At 31.9% G+C, this 17,158-nt stretch overlaps 3 protein-coding genes across 4 annotated transcripts; 1 reads left to right on the plus strand and 2 right to left on the minus strand.

Moving 5' to 3' along the window:
• The first annotated feature begins 358 nt into the window (after positions 1-358).
• LOC110624092 (40S ribosomal protein S15a-1) lies at positions 359-2,793 on the plus strand. Its single transcript, XM_021769171.2, has 4 exons — positions 359-507; positions 1,772-1,909; positions 2,013-2,173; positions 2,468-2,793. Exons 2-4 carry the CDS (start codon positions 1,777-1,779, stop codon positions 2,564-2,566), a joined length of 393 nt encoding a protein of 130 aa, XP_021624863.1. The 5' UTR covers positions 359-507; positions 1,772-1,776; the 3' UTR covers positions 2,567-2,793.
• A 5,014-nt stretch (positions 2,794-7,807) lies between these two features.
• Positions 7,808-9,746, minus strand: LOC110623891 (scopoletin glucosyltransferase). Its single transcript, XM_021768909.2, has one exon. The coding sequence runs from the start codon at positions 9,368-9,370 to the stop codon at positions 7,904-7,906; it is 1,467 nt and encodes a 488-aa protein (XP_021624601.1). The 5' UTR covers positions 9,371-9,746; the 3' UTR covers positions 7,808-7,903.
• A 1,056-nt stretch (positions 9,747-10,802) lies between these two features.
• On the minus strand, positions 10,803-16,288 carry LOC110623892 (ras-related protein RABE1c). 2 transcript variants are annotated; one of them, XM_021768911.2, is made up of 9 exons: positions 16,173-16,288; positions 15,952-16,070; positions 13,290-13,362; positions 12,857-12,957; positions 12,287-12,352; positions 11,928-12,025; positions 11,564-11,626; positions 11,349-11,441; positions 10,803-11,171 (listed from the first exon to the last, which is right to left on the minus strand). In XM_021768911.2, the coding sequence occupies exons 2-9, from the start codon at positions 16,022-16,024 to the stop codon at positions 11,091-11,093; spliced, it is 648 nt and encodes a 215-aa protein (XP_021624603.1). In that variant the 5' UTR covers positions 16,025-16,070; positions 16,173-16,288; the 3' UTR covers positions 10,803-11,090. The 2 variants fall into 2 exon arrangements, with proteins under 2 accessions (XP_021624603.1, XP_021624602.1); XM_021768910.2 differs by lacking the exon at positions 16,173-16,288 and having other exon boundaries at positions 15,952-16,152.
• Positions 16,289-17,158: the final 870 nt, after the last annotated feature.

The raw sequence follows: 17,158 nt of genomic DNA on the forward strand, positions 1-17,158 counted from the left end.
CTTTTGTATAATGTGTAAATATAATGTCTGAATAATTAATTTTAATTAAACTTTTGTATTCATTTAAGATAAAATAATTTTGGTGCTTCAATTTAAAATAAATAAATAAATATATTATATTACAAATTATTAAGTGTCAACAAAAAATTTAAGGAGCTAATTAACAAAAAGTATAATTTATTATACATATTTAATATATCTTTTATAAAATTAAGGAGTCAATAAAAAATTATAAAAGATCTTTTTTATCACAAAATTCCTTTAAATTCATATAAATCATCTCAAAGATTGTGGGTTGAGAAGACGTAGAGATCATCCCGGGCTGATACTGAGGCCAAGCCCATGGCTTCAAATAAACCCTAGGGAAAGGGTAATATAGTAAATCCACCTTGTTCCTAACCGTATAAATACTAGGGTTTTCTGTCTTCGAATTTCTCTCAAAACCCTAGCTCTCTGTTTTCGTTTGCTTTGAGGCGCCTCTGCAGGTCCTTCTCTGCTTCTACTGTGGTATGTATCTCCCATATCTTGTGTTTGCTTTCTGCGAAAAAGAAAACAAGACTAATGTAGCGCTCTTAAGGCTTTAGTAGAAAATTTCTCTTGGATTATAATATGATTGATTCATAATAACTGAATAGATTTTTTTTCATTTCTTTTCGTACTGTAGGCATTGTGATCTGTTAGATATTACATGGAAAAACGGCATTGACAAATTTGTTTATCTGTTGATGTAACTTGGAATGTTGGAACACACTGACCTAAGAGAACTTTCAAAAACAATTCTGTAAATTTGATTTAAAGTGACAAAATGATTCCAAGTGAAACATCCACTGCCACCGCACACACCTTAATTATAAGTTATAGTAATCAAAGTCCTGAAACAACCACTGAGGCTCTTAAATTGTTCAAATCATTACAAGTCTGGTGAACCTTTTGCATTAAACTGATACCAAATCCACTGGAAAGTTCCTCATTTATGTAATCTCTATTAGTGAAAGTTTCTCATTCTTCTAATCTTTTACTAGTGAAAATTTCCTATTCTTGCAATCTGTACTTGACCAGTTATGATCTCTTGTGATTTTCGTTGAGTTGTATTGCCAGAAAGTTAGTTAGTGATATTGATTCATAAGCACTTCCTGTTGGCATTTTTTATTAGCCTAACATAATCCTCTACATGTGCACGAGACAATTAAACTTTGTTACCTTGTGACATCATATATTTAGCCTTACTTCAACCTGACATCAGTTCCTCCCCCCCCCCCCCTCTCTCTCTCCTGTGATTCCCAGGATATATACAATAGGGCTAAGATATCTTTTCACCGTTGACATTTCATAGTGGTGTACTGGTGTTTTTAACTGTCCAACCAGCACAATTTTCTTCATTCTTTACATTATATATATATATATATATATATATATATATATATATATATATATATTAATTCTGTTATCCCACTGATCATATCATCCTTGCAAGATTGCATTTTAGCCTAAGGTACTTTCAAACATTATGATGTTAGAGATAGAATTAATGGTTGCTGAGCTTCCAAATTGCCTCAACTTTCTTGCATAATACTTTGTCACAAATGCTTGGAAAGTTTTTTTTGCCATGAATCAATATTTATGGTCACTGAGCTCTAGATTGCCTTAGTTTACTTCAATTTTTTTTGGGTTGGGGGAGGGGATGTATAATTTCCCTCTCTTTAGATAACTTTATTTTTTGAAGATAATTAAACTAGAAATATTGGCTTACTTCTCAAAATACCTGTTTCAGCGACAATGGTGAGAGTTAGTGTTTTGAATGATGCTTTGAAGAGCATGTACAATGCTGAAAAGCGTGGTAAGCGCCAGGTCATGATAAGGCCGTCATCAAAAGTGATCATCAAATTTCTGTTGGTGATGCAGAAGCACGGTATTGTTTTGTTTGACCTGTGTTCTTTTTCATTTTTTTCCCTTGAAAATTCTTAAACTTACACTGATTTTTTTATCATTTTCTCTATGTTTCTGGTATATAGGATACATTGGTGAGTTTGAATATGTTGATGACCACAGGGCTGGTAAAATTGTGGTTGAATTGAATGGAAGGTTGAACAAGTGTGGAGTTATAAGTCCTCGATTTGATATTGGTGTCAAGGAGATTGAAGGATGGACTGCCAGATTGCTCCCCTCTAGACAGGTGAACACAAAAACCTCTAAATTGAGGAATACTTGCATGAATACATGATATAAGTTTCCTTTACCACGAATATCAAGCAATGGTGATGACACAAATATAATCTCTAGATCTAGTTAGTGTCCAGGGCAAGTACAACTCATTTGCTTGCATAATGTTTACATCAACTTCAATCGTATTATGATATGTGCTTGAATCTTTTTTGCACACTTGTTTGTAGGCATTATTTATGTCAAGTACTTAAATAGATATCTGTGGTTTCTGGTATTGACATAATAAATGATTTTAAACTTGCAGTTTGGTTATATTGTGTTGACAACTTCTGCTGGCATTATGGACCATGAAGAGGCTAGAAGAAAGAATGTTGGTGGCAAAGTGCTTGGATTCTTTTACTAGACTTAGATTTTACTTCATTTCCCCTTTTGAATGACTATTTTTGCTTACGAGGAGATTTTGGTCGTACTTTTGAACTTCTTTACTATAGGATCAGATTGTTGTTTTTTGCCCTCTGTTTGTGCCATCTTCAAAAGGCTAGTGTTTGTGCCTGATTGCGTGAATTAAAGACTGATGTTTTTTTTTGTAGCTCACATTTTATTTAAAAATGGCAACATTTATTGAAGTGATGTCTACTGGACTCGATTTGATATTGCTGTTGACTCTTGCTCCATTCTATGATGTTGCCTGGTTTAGTCCTTGATCTGAAGCTTGGCATTTGCCCTTTTCGGACTGGGTAAATAAGGGGTTTGTTCGAATTCCAATCTCATATAGAATGGCTGTCTTTCTCCATTAACAAATCTGTGCATACGAATAAAGCAAGTGCTTTCAGAGCAATTCATTTTTTGTTTGACTGCAAGTCAACTGGTACAAATGCTACAGATTTTAGTGCGATTACTAATTTGAAGTGATGTGAAGCCGCTTTAACCAAGGGTTAAGAATACTAAGCAACCTCGTTGTGTGCCTACGTATGAGAACTTTTAATTAGCGAGACTGAAATTCTATTTTATTTTATTTTTAGTTATTTTAGCACACTATTCTGTAGTGCTTTCTCAAAGGTTGCAAGAGATTCCTGGGCTTTGCCAAGCCAACTTTCTTGTTAGATTACATCTTTAAATTGCCTCTTGATTGAAATGACTATAAGTGCTGAAATCATGCGAGCTTTCTTTTGGAAGCTGCAGCGGCCAGATGTAGAGAGGGCAATGGCCACTGTATTGTATCTGCAGAACATTTTCTCCCAATCCGATTAATAGTTTTAATACATGCGCGCATTTCACATCCTCATATATTTATATATAAATTATTATTATCAAATATATTTGAACAAGTTTCGCTTTTTATATAAGGAAAATGAATTCTATTTTATTTCTTGGGATATTCAAAATTAACTAGTTATTCTTTGTGTTTTTAAAATATATAAATAATTCTTATAATTTGAAAATTCAATTAAAGGATATGTTACATTAAGTTGAGTTTTCAAAATTTTATTTTTAAAATATAAGAATTAATCATTTAGATTCCCGATAACACATGAATTAACCAGTAATTTTTCGTCATTGAAAGGGGAATCAACAGAGGAATTGCCTGCTGTCAATGAGATAATGTGTCAATCACCAAAATAAAATTTGTTCTCCAAGTGACCATTTTCATTCAATGGTATCCTATTAGGTCTGCACTTTGTTAAGAGCACCAATCAGATCAGTAGAAACTTCATCTTGTATGGTCCAAAGTTGGGCAGTAAATGAATGACACAAGCCTTGCATATATTGTACTGGTAGTTCAGATTTGACAGAGATAAAACCATCCTCCATTATTTTATCTTATTAGTTTTAAGCAAGGAATAAAAATGAAATATCCCAGTTGAACATGAGCTGTGATTTCACTAGCCGGCTAGATTTCTCTGATTTTACAGAAGAAATTTCTCTCAAGAAATGAAGTTAAACATGAGACATTGATTAATGAACAAAACTAAGATCCATCAACAATGAACAAGTTCATCATCAACAAACTAACAAGAAAAGAAATCAAAGACAATATATAAAAATACATAAATATTTTCCCCATTAAAAAAGCATGATACACATGAAATATGTGGAGCAATATTCATACTGATAACATTGCCAAAGGATCATAGTTGCCCTAATGGTATAAAAACCATCATGACCTTAATTCTACATACAACTAACCCTTCTCTTCATTTTCGATATCATCCCCGCCTTTGCCGGTGGTCGGGGAAGAGCGTCCAGCCCATCAGACCGAATGGGAGGGATAGAAATATAGCTGTATTATAGAGGGGATGTATATATCCCCAACTCTTCATCCCTCCAAGGGCTTCAAGTGTGAGAAGTTGGTGTTTTATGTGAGTTTTTGTAGTAGGAATAATGATGTGGATGAGAGTATCTTCTAAGCATATGCTTTGAAGAAGCATAACTTTTTTTTTGCATTTGTTTTTTTTGTCCACTTTTTGCTTTTTCTTGTTAATAATTATTTGAGGAAGACATTAAAGGCAATATGTGAGGAATCTACCAAAAATATTCTGGTTACATAAGCTAGTGCTTTGCTTTCTCTGGTCATTTCTGTGTTACTCAGCTTCATCTGGCTAGCTTTTTGCCTTTTGTTTTTTTTTTAAAAATCCTATGATACAATTTTTTGTTTTTGTCAGAATTACGACAGGATGAGAGTAGAATATGATATTTTTCGGATATAGATTAGTTTCATATAAATTTAACATGTGTATATTTTAAAAAAAAATAATATTAATTAAAATTTAAATTCACACCGACGACTTCAATAAAAATTTATAATTAATTTCTTTATTCCAATAAAACCGATAAGAAATAAATTTTTTTAAAAAAAAATTCTTTAATTTATTATCCTAATTAAAATAAAAATATATAAAAAAGTGAGTGTAATATAAATTTGATCACATATGAGTTCAACCTTAATTACTATTGTTTAAAAATGTATAATAAATTCTAAATGCATGGATCATATATTTAAATATTTAATTTAATAATTATGAAATTCATTTACTTTAAATTGAGATAATAAATTTTTCTATTTTTAAATTTATCCAAACAAAATGTCTTATAAACTATAATTCCATCTAAAAGCCTTTCTTTTCGACTTCTAAAATTATTCTCACAATCCAAATTTCTTTTTTCAATTAACTTTCTCCTTGCTTCTCTTCCGTTTCAATCCAGCAACACATATTTATGAATTTTTTATGATCTAAGTGCTCAACGACAAATGAGCTTGCTCATACTGAAATTGCTGTATTCTATGCTAATCTAACAAATGAGCTTGCTCGTCCAAATGACTGCATAGCCATAGATGCTGAGGAAGAGTTTCTGGGAACATTTTTCACTGGGGATGGTTGGCATTAATTTATTATCTGCTTCTATTTTGTTCAAGATTGCTCATAACTGCACTCAGAACGCCATATCGATGCTAATGGTTGCAGAGGTACTTTCGTTCTAATGGTAGTATAAAAATAAATCCTCAATTTTTGAGAAATATACATTTTAAAACGTTTATCGACTAATGCTTTCATTAATTTTAATCGTTAAAATATTTTATTATTTATTTTTATAATTTAAAAAAATTTATTAATTAATCTCTTAAATTTATAAAAAAATCTACTACTTAATCTATTTATATTAAAGAGTATTTTAAATTTTTTAAAAAAAATTAATAATTAAAATTAAAAAATAATTAAAAAATATTTTAAAATATTATAAATATTTTAATATATTTTTTAAAATAAAAAAATTAACTGAATTTTTTTATAATATAAAAATTAAATAATAAATTTCCTAAAAAATAATGACATGTACATGATAATGTTAGCTTATAGTGCCTCAACGAACGTGGACATGGAGGGATAACGTTAGCTTATAGTGCCTCAACGAACGTGGACATGGAGGGACAGGGGCAGGATCGATGGAACATTCTGGAAAATGTCTGGTCCGAAATGTATCCACATATTCTTTGTAATTTTTATAAAATTAGGGGTTGGAGAAAAATTATTTGTGGATTTAGGGTTGAAAAAAAATTATTTGTTGGATTTGAGGTTGGACTGCCAGGTGGCAGCTGAAAAGAACGCCAGAGCCTGGCGTCATTTAAAATGGCGTCAACCTTTTTTTTAAAAAAAAAAAATAACCTGGCATCACTTAGAGCGGTGACATGCCATTATTATTTTTAATTATTTTTTAATTATTAAAATATTATAATTATATTAATTAATTAATATACAAATAAATATTTAAAATTATAAAAATTAAATTTATTTTTATTGGACTGCTATTATGCAGGCAGTCATATATAATTACAGAATAATATTAATGTCCTCATATTTTAGAGTGTTATGAAATATATTATTATATAATTTGATAACCGTCGGACTTTTCTCACTCTAGGAGAAGCTAAACCCGAAAAAGTGAAAGAGGCCTAAGGTCTCAGAAGTCCACTTCATTTAGCCAGTCCAGCATCTTCGGTTCTGACCCAGACAGACACGGGACAGATCAGACTGCCCGCGAGTCTGGATCCAGTACGAGGAGTCCTGTCCGGTGATGTGACTTAAAGAAGGACAGCAAGTCCAGTCAATTCACAGTTCTGCCCGTATGCATGGCAGAGGAATTAAATGGCCGTTTAAGCACCTTCGGTTATAATTAGATAATATTAGATATTTTTATAATAATAAATATTTTTTATAATTTTAATATATTAATATTTAATAAATTTTATTATTAATTTTTAAATAAAAAATTACTGTAATATATAATTTTATAATTATAAAATTAATATTATATTGTAATTACATATATAAAAACAATTTAGTTGTAATTAAATATATAAAAATAATTCAATAATGTCATATATATTTATTTAATAATAAAATTTTTTATTATTTTAATAAATTAATATATTAATATTGTTAAATAATATCAATAATTTTTAAATTATATAATAATATTATAAAAATGATAAATAAAAAAATAATAATAATAATCGACTGGCGCCGCTCATTCTTAAAAAAAAAAAAAGAATAGTTGGCGCCATTTAAAATGGCGCCAGACTCCACGCCTGTTAAATAGGCGCCAGACTCTTTTTTCGGCTACCACCTGGCAGTCCAACTCAAAATTCATAAATAAATTTTTATAACTCTAAATCCATAAATAATTCTTCTCCCACCCCTAATTTTGCAAAAAGCTCTGACTTTTGTTTCACAATAAAATTCTTATGAATATTCAGAGAATCAAAACCATATGATTAGAGAAAACATTATTTATAGTGAAATTTATATGATACATATCTATACGATACATGATAATATGAAATTTAGAAAAAAAAAATAGAGTTTAAGCATATATGAATAAGTTTTTTCTATTTTTTTTTTCTTTGTGCCTCTCACGATGGGCATATTTGCCTGCTCATCATCGTCAGACGACCATTTTCGTCAATGCTGATAGAGTTGTGGAATAATTGACCTGTCCTCCTACTCAATTCGACCCGATTCAATCGTGAATTAAATTGTGTGCTAATAAATTTTAAATATGTACCGACAATAAATTTGTACTCAGAAAATCTTAGCCTATAAATATACTCAATAAAAAAAATAATAATAACACCACTTGAAATTTATTCCAATCAGAAAAAAAAAAAAAAAAATCCTTTGTGAATTTGAAACGGTGCATAACATTTTATGGGTTGAATGTTGAGAATTTTCCCAAAGTTTTTTCATGGGCGACGCCACCTCAGCTCTTCAACCAAAGCATTGAAATCAGAGTAAGAGGATCCACCTTCTTCAACAGCTTGCCTCGCCATTTCTCTCAACTTTTTTGATCTGATCCTCATCTTCTCTGCTTCTTCACCCTCCATAACTCGACTGATTGCTTTCTCTATATCTTTACTTTCAACAAAATCTCCCTGCAATCTCACCCATTCCTTAACCCCAACACCAATCCCAACCTTCAAAACATCTGTCACCAACTTCTCATTGTAGAATTGCTCAGCAGATACAGGCCATGTCACCAATGGCTTCCCAGAAGTTATCCCTTCAAGTGTAGAGTTCCATCCGCAGTGGCTCACAAATCCTCCAACGGCTTCATGATCAAGAATCAGAACTTGTGGTGCCCATCCTCTTATAATGAGCCCTTTATCTTCAATTCTTTGTTCAAATCCTTCAGGTAACCATTTCTCTTCATCTTCTTTATTGTTTTTATCTCTCCTCACTACCCAGATGAATTGCTGCCTTGAAGCTTCAAGAGCCATTGCAATCTCCATAAGCTGAGAGCCAGTGAAGTTGGCCACACTTCCAAAACATATGTAGATAACAGAGTTGGGTTTCTTGGAATCGAGCCATTTTAAACACTCGTGTTCATCAATGGAAGCTTGTTTTCCTCTTTGTGCTTTATCTTCAATTCCCCTATTGCATAGCGAAACTGGGCCAACATGCCATGCTCTTCTTCCCAAGACCTTCCTGTAATAATCAGCGTAAGCAGGTTCTAGCTCGTAGAAACTGTTGACAACTACACCAAAACTCTTTGATTCTGATTCTACAACAGCTTTCATCAATTTTGTAAGATCAGTTTCAACCTCGTTTCTAATACTATCTGGGAGTTGCTTTCTCGTCAACTTTATCTCGCCAGGAAGATGAGGCACAACAAAGCTCTCTGAATCCGAGGAAACATTCTTGTATGGCTTGTATTGGTATAGACACACTTGGGTGCATAAAGAAAAGAAACCCATTCCATGAAACACTAACCTTGGAATTCCAAACTTGGCAGCTGCATCAGTAGCCCAAGGGAAGAACATATCAGCAACAAGGCAATCGGGTTTGCATTCTTGGAGGAGACTTTCAAGAGGTTCTTGAAGCAACGATGCAGCCTGGAAAAAGTTTTTGATCAATTCTTCGCCATTGGCATGGGAAGTGATGGAATCCATGTTCTCGCATCCTTCTGGTAATCCAGCCTCCTTTGAAGGAAACTTGAGGATAAGCAGATCAATATTCATACCCAAATCTTGGCTTCTTTCGATTGTTTTGGAGAAGAGAAGTGAATTGAGAGGAGTGGTGATTATTGTAGCTCTTAGTCCTCGTGAAGCAAACAGCTTCGCCATATCTATTGTTGGAATCATATGGCCATGAGCCATGAAGGGAAAGAAAAAAACGTGGAGCTGACGACACAGATCAAGATTTTGTGCCATGAGAAAGAAGAAGAAGAAGAAGAAGAAGAAGAAGAAAGAATGATGAGTGAAGCTTTGATTTGATTTTCTGGAGTTCAAGAGAAGTTTCCTCCCTTAGCGAGTTCTTACGTGTGTTGTTGTTGTGTTCGTCATTGTTAACCTCACTCTGAGATAACGAAGAAGTGTTTGGAAGATTTTGGAATAAAGAAACAAAAAGAAAATGGAAGAAACACCAAGAAAGAGAAGGCTGCATTGAAGTGTGTATAATTGGAGCACGACATTTATCCTCATGACTTGATCACTTGCGTCATGACAGGCAGGAACACCATGGACGTTCTCTTTTTATTTTCTCTATGTTTTTTTCATTTTTAAATTTTACAATAAAATAAAAAAATATTTTTATTTTTAATTATCTTAATAAAATATAAATTTCCCTACTTTATAAACCTTATTTCTATTTTTCATTGTGTTTTTTTTTTTTTTTAAATTTCAAATTGGTGAATATATATCGAAAAATAAATTATTCTCTGTAACTTTAAATTGTATATATCCTAACCTCTTTTAACTTTTATACAACTAACTATTGCAATACAACTAATAATGTTGTTACCCAATCTCGAACGTTCATACTAATAATTTATAGTAAAGGTAGTGGAACAAGTTGCAAGACTTCAGGTCAACCTTAATTCCTCCACCTCTGCTCAAAATGACCAAAATTTTCCAGAGTATTCGGCTTTGACTTATAAATATTTGCTTATAGTAAATCGCTGATATGTTTAATAATAAATAGTTTATAAATATATTTATTATTAAAATTATTAAATAAAATATATGGTAAAATTTTAAAATTAAATAAAAATAATATAATAATTTATTTAATTAAATCAGTTTTTAAATTTAATATTTAGAAGCACTGAATTTTCTTCACCCAACTTATAAATTTAAAAAATATTATAAACAAAAACATCCCTTATTTGATAAGACCAACTTATCAATTTAGACAAACACCCTTAATTTTATTTTAGCAATCAATGCATCAGTAAAATTCGGTTGATAAAAATTCCTTATATTGAAATATCATATATTTCATCATAAAGGTTCATACCACCAAAGAAATTTATTATTCTTTTGCTTTATAGCTAATTCTCATATGAAAGACTAAATAGTTCTGATTTTTCAGAACGGAAACATATTTTAATTGAATGATTTTAGAATTTAAAAAAAAAAACTAATAAACTTTTTAAAAATTCTAGGCAATTCTCTCTTCATGATAATATTGATAGAAAGAGAAAATGTGGTCACACTGAAATCCACACCTTATATAAACAATTAGTCCAGCTACAGGCAACAGCAAGATGGTAAACTATAACACACCACAAATCAAAAATAGAAAGAAAAAATGGAAGATGGAAAGAGAGAGAGAGAGAGAGAGGACAAACAAAACTAGACATCATGAATCAGAAGAAATAAGCTAAATATGGATTATCTATCTACATCAAAGACTGGTCAATGAGTTTTAAATCCCGAAAGGAAAGGAATGGAAAAAGGGTATCATCATAAACTCCACATAATTAAGCAAATAAAGAACTGCCTTAAACACACTAAGATTGATAACTGGGAAAAAAAATAACAAGGGCACAGAGATCTGGACCAACCAAAATGTCATCAGAATCAATTTTATACTTCAATGGAAGTCACTGGCATAACCTTTTCCTGTTCAGTCTGTTTCTTAGATTCCCCCTTATGAACAACAACCTGACTTCTGAGCTGCTTGGCCACCATTGGCTGCCTGATCTGCTTGGTTAATCTTGATTGTTTGAGACTGGTATCACCAAGAAAATTGGAAAATACAACATCATTTGAAAAGAAAAAAAATACATGTAATTCAAGAGAAAGAACGGCAAAACAACATAAAGAACCAAGTATTCTTTGGTAAAATGGTACAAAAACTAACTTACAGAAAAAGAGAAAAAACCAGAAGAAAAAAAAAAAAGAGTACCTCAGCCTTGGTATCAGTTTCTGCAAGCCTTTGCTTGATATCCCTTGCAATTGAAAAGAAAACCTCCTCGACATTCAAATTTGTCTTTGCACTCTGCAAAACATGATTACATTTATTTATATATTTATACACACACAGGCACACATATATGTAGACAGAGAAATGCAGATGAAGTTCTCAAAGTTCAATTGTGGCAGAAGATAACTAATACTTACAGTTTCGAAGAACTTGATACCATACTCGTCAGCAAGAGCTTGACCTTTGGATGTAGGCACAGCCTAAGGAAATAACAGAAAGTATCTTCCTGAGCAGTGGGCATCACTAAATAACACATACACATATGCAGAGAGAGGAATTGAAATGACACACACAATCTGACACCCAACTTTTAAGGCAATAAAGTTTTAGATCCAGCTACTTATTTCTTTCACAATTTCTGTGAGAGAACTATTGTCCTTTAATGGTTACACAGCTTGCGACACAGAAAAGTGGATGGTTGATACCAATCGACAAACTCATGGTCCAATCTACCAGGTAGGAAACAGGAATATCCTCTATGTTGCAAAACACAATACTTACCCTTTTACTTTCATCCATGTCTGCCTTGTTTCCCACCAGTACTTTGTTGACATTGTCAGATGCGTGTTGCTCAATATTCCGAATCCAGTTCCTGATATCTGACCACATTGGGATGCGAGATCCATAAGCATTTGGGAAATGAAAGAGCAAATGTGGAAGAAAAAGTTACAAGAGATGCAGCAGCTATAATCTATCAAAGATTTTGTATCATTCATCCCAAAAAAACAGGGATTAAGAATTTGTATCAATCACCAATAACAAAAGGAAAAATGCAATTGCCAGATGTGATGAAATGCAAACATTAATAGTAGCATATTCAACAAATCTCCAATTGTGAGAAACAATAAAGGTGAATTTACTGTTGAAAGATGATTCATCAGTGACATCATAGACCAGCAAAATCCCCATGGCTCCACGGTAATACGCTGCAGAAGAATATAAAGTACATGAGCAAATTCCAGTACCATCTAAAAATAATGAAAACCACAATTTACCATACAATTTGAAAAGCATCGAAAGCACTTAAAAATAGACAAAAACAAGCATACTAAATTTAAACCTATTCCTCATGATAAATGGCAGTTCATAAAAATATCTAGACTAGAAAGTACCCATCTTATCAACCTGATGGAATCATCCAAAATATGAGATTCCTCAATTTTTCACTCAAGTGCTTTTATTATTCACTCTTTTCCTTCTCAGTTTTTTGTCTCCAGGGTTTCAAAATTATTATATTTCATTTTTATTCATATTTATTAGGTTCAAAAACCAGATCACCAGGTGAGGTTACATTGTACTCTCCAGGCTCAAACATGTAAAATGCTAATGAATTATATGAAAAGCTTCCAAATGTAAACAAGGAGGGCAATATCTAGAAAACTACCCATAAATTTTGAAAATGAGAACCCAACAGATGCCCAAAGACAAACCTGTTGTGATAGTTCGAAAACGCTCCTGACCAGCTGTATCCCAGATTTGCAACTTAATCCGCTTTCCGTCAAGATCAATTGTTCTTATTTTAAAGTCAATTCTGTCGAAAGAAGTATCACAAATATAATTTCAAAAAACAATAAAAAATGTTTTAAATTAAACTTTTCTCTTTCAGCAATTGATAAATATATTAATCAAACATATGTGAACAGCAATATTCCAGGACCTCCGCAGAGAGATTATGTAGAACAGATGGAGGCATAATTGAAAGATTTTCATTGGGCTACTTCTCAAATTCAAGCCCTGCTAAATGTCATTAGCTTACTTCTTAATGTTCTGCTATATCATTAGCCTACTTATCAATATTCAAGTACCAAAAGGATGCTGAAATAGCTTCACAAAACAAAGATAAGAGTTCTCAAAGATATGCACCCAATTGTGGTAATGAAACTAGTTGTGAAGGAACCATCAGAGAAACGTAGTAGAAGACAACTCTTCCCGACACCTGCAAAGTTACAAGAACAAGAATGTCAAATAATCGCATTGGAATAACCAAGAGTGACCAAGCAAATCAGCCTATAATTCCAGGATGAGTACCAAATTTGATCAGCACTCCAGAATCACATACTCAAACTTCAGAGAAAAGAGATGGATGGGCAATCAGATGAGTTACCAAGGAGACCATGAAATTTTTTCTCAAGGGTCTTAACAGAGTAAAACGCAATCCAAGGATGATTTAGTTTATGCAATTTAGATATAAAGGAAAACATGGTACCCCACATGGCATGACTTCAGATCATGGTTTTAAATCGCGGTCGCGGCCACGTTCGCAGTCGCGGTCGCGAGTAACGGAAACAGACCTATAACGGTCGTAACGTAACGGTAACGGCCTGGCGCTACGCAAATTTTTTAAAAAAATTTGCAAAGTTCATAAATAAAATGATATTGATTAGATTTAATTTAGAACAATGTATACAAATGCATAATAAACATAAATATATAAAATATAGATTATTTAACTTAAGTTAAACATCATATAATTTAAAATAAGAAAAATCAACATAATCTTTATAGATCGAGTAAACTAATAGCTCAAAGTATAATTTTAACTCAAAACTAACACTTTAATCCACGAAAACTTACAAAAAAAAGGAAAAAAAAAACAACAGTTAAAAACTAAAATAGATATTTAACTAACTTTTTAGAAGAAATAAGCTTGGAAATAGAGTAGTTTATAATGGATCTAAGTTTATATGAGAAATATGCAGGGAAGATTGAAATTTGAAAGAGAAAGGAAAGAGAAAACTTAGAAAATATAGTCTTTGAAGCTGCTAAAAAGTGTAGAAACTAATGAAAATGAGAATAGGGAGCAAAAAATAAAAGATATAAAAGAATTTTAATTATTGGTAACGGCCGTTACCGTTACGTAACGGCCGTTACGCCTGCAAATCAGAAGGGGCCGTTATATAACGAGATAACGGGTAACGGACCCCCCAAAACCCGTTACATAACGGCCGTTACGTTACGGCCGTTATTTAAAACCATGCTTCAGATTCCAAAATAAAGAAGTACCCTGCCATGCATCCAAAGCTTCTCAAGTCCTTCAAAATATAGAGTAGGAAACCAATTTTTCTCTCAAACTACTGCATGGAGGCTTATGCAACTCTGCTATCCAACATGTTTTTCAATATTCAAAACCTATATCTACTAATTTCCCCTAGATGCAACTAAAATCTGATATCAATGAGCCCAGCAACAGCAGATGCCTCAAAACTCAGCTTGGCTAGCAAGTTAGTTGCTTCTTTGTTCCTTTATGAGCCAAACTCAAGAACAGTCTTCCTTCTCATGTTTCAACCATAAACCAACATAATTGGTTGAGCCAAGATAAAACACAATTCTACTTGCCAAGCTTGGCTCAGCTACCTAAAGAGTCATTCAGCTTGAACTATTTTCTATTTCATTAACAGTCAAACCCTACTAAATTAACAACGACAAGACTGAATAGAATGCAACTTCCCAGGCCACACTCAATCACCCCAGTAATTTATCCATCACAGTTCTTCTTTTGCCTGACATATAGGCTAAGTAAAAATCAAAACATTCTAGTTTCCCAAGCTCAGAACAATAAAGTATACAATCCATCTTGGAGAATTTGTACTGCATCAAAAAACTCGCACTCTAACCTAATTTACTGTGCCAAATCATAGGGCTGAATATAAATTTGCTGACTGGATGAAAAACAGAGCAATTTGCTAAAGCTGAACCAGCCTGTTATTCAACCTAGCAATGGATCATTTACAGTCCATGAAAGCATGCGTATACTAAGAAAGGTAAGAAAAATAACAAGTACATAATGCTTGCCAAATGAATGGTCAGTCAACCTGATTCATCTCATACAAAAGGCCCACAGCTCAGCATCACTCTGTTTAAAACACACGGCCTATTGGAAAAGAAAATATTGAAGAAACCCAAGCACAAGATGATCAGATTTTTGTACATGGATCGAGAAGATGTTGCGTGACAGAAAATCAGAAAGGGTGTTACACAAGATAATTGTTAAAAGTGAATTATCACACAAATAAATAAGGATGTGGCAATGCATGCCTGAACAAATTTTCTATATGTAACTTGCAGAAGCACAAGCGATCTTTTATCAATTCAGTTATGCAATTAAACTGATATATCCATATTTGTCCACAACTCATAAAGAAACAAACTTGTCTTTCCATGTAAATAGCATCCAATAAAAACATAAACAACAAAAAAATTTTGCAAGCACAACCATCCGGATTAAGCCAAAGAAAGCACCAATCGTTAAATAAAATATAATTTCGAACCACATTAACAGACACAAGCTAAACAACAGCCCATATACGACAAACTCGAAAATGTGGCATCTAAGAAGCGAAAAACAAAAACTAACAGGTATCCATTTGCTGAAACCATGAAAAGAATCCCTAAATTCACTACATCACATTCCACATCAACAACCCAAATGGCCTATCCCCACAAAGAAATCAAAACCAAAAAGCGATAAACAAATACCACAGAGAAGAGAGAGAAATGAGAAATGAGAAATGAGCAGCTAACTAACCGCTGTCCCCAATCAAGAGAAGCTTAATCAAGTAATCGTAATCAGCACGAGCCCTTGCTGGTGGTGCGGCCATGGTTTCTCTTTCAAATCAATTTCGCCCCACAAATCAAATTCCGTCACTGGAAAAACAAAAACTAGAGATATATACAGAGAGAAAGAAGGACCTATATAAGATCAAAATTAGAGAATGGGAGAGAGAGAGAGAGAGAGAGAGAGAGTACCCTTTAGGTTAGCAAGAGAGAGAAATGCAGAGACTGTGTCCAACGAGTTTGCGACACCCTTGTCTTTCTCCGCGTGTATTACGTGGCTAGTATCCTGCCAATTGGAGTGAGACTTGAATTTGCCTAACGTAAAATTGAGTGCACCAGATAAGCTCTCTTTCCAAATGATTAGATTTCAGATCTTATATACTTATTTAAATTTACCCGGACAAAAATATATTTATTTAAATTTATGGATAACAAACTTCTTGTAAATTAGTTAGAAGTTATGCTAAGGAGTTGTCCGATATTTTTTTTTTTTAAACTTAGATTTAAATTTTCATCTTTCTCTATAGTAAATTATCATTAAAAATAATTTATACAGTCAGATTGATATAAATAAATTTTAATTTTAATATAATAAATTAAAAATATTTATATTTTTTTTTAAATAAAAATTAAAATTAAGAGAATAAAATCTGAAATCTCTTAAATTTATTCAGATATATTTATCAGCCGATTAAATTTACGAGTGTAACATTTATATTTAATATTTTTTATTTTATAATTTTATTTATTTTATTATTATTATTTTAAAATTATTATTTATTTTTATTTTTCTATTATAATAATATATAAATTAATTACTATAATTCTATTTAATTTTATTCTAATTTATTTTATTTTATTTTTAAAAAAATTACAGTATATCTCTAAATATTAAATAAAATTTCATATTTTTAAAATAAATATAAATAAAAAAAATTATTTTTAATATGCATGAAAAATAAAATAAAATAAAATAATAGAATAGAATAATAATTTAGTTTCAATCTACTCTCAAAATTGAAGGTGAAAAGTAAAATTAGTTCCCTCATCCCATTTCTTCCATTTGGAACCAACGATTCGTAATAATTCAATTTAATTTATTTTTTTAATAAAAAAATTAATTTTTTTTACTTGAAAATCTGTCATTTAAGAAATAGAATTCTTGTATTTTAAATTCT

Source organism: Manihot esculenta, chromosome 10, assembly GCF_001659605.2.
Source record: "Manihot esculenta cultivar AM560-2 chromosome 10, M.esculenta_v8, whole genome shotgun sequence".
Classification (NCBI taxonomy): domain Eukaryota; kingdom Viridiplantae; phylum Streptophyta; class Magnoliopsida; order Malpighiales; family Euphorbiaceae; genus Manihot; species Manihot esculenta.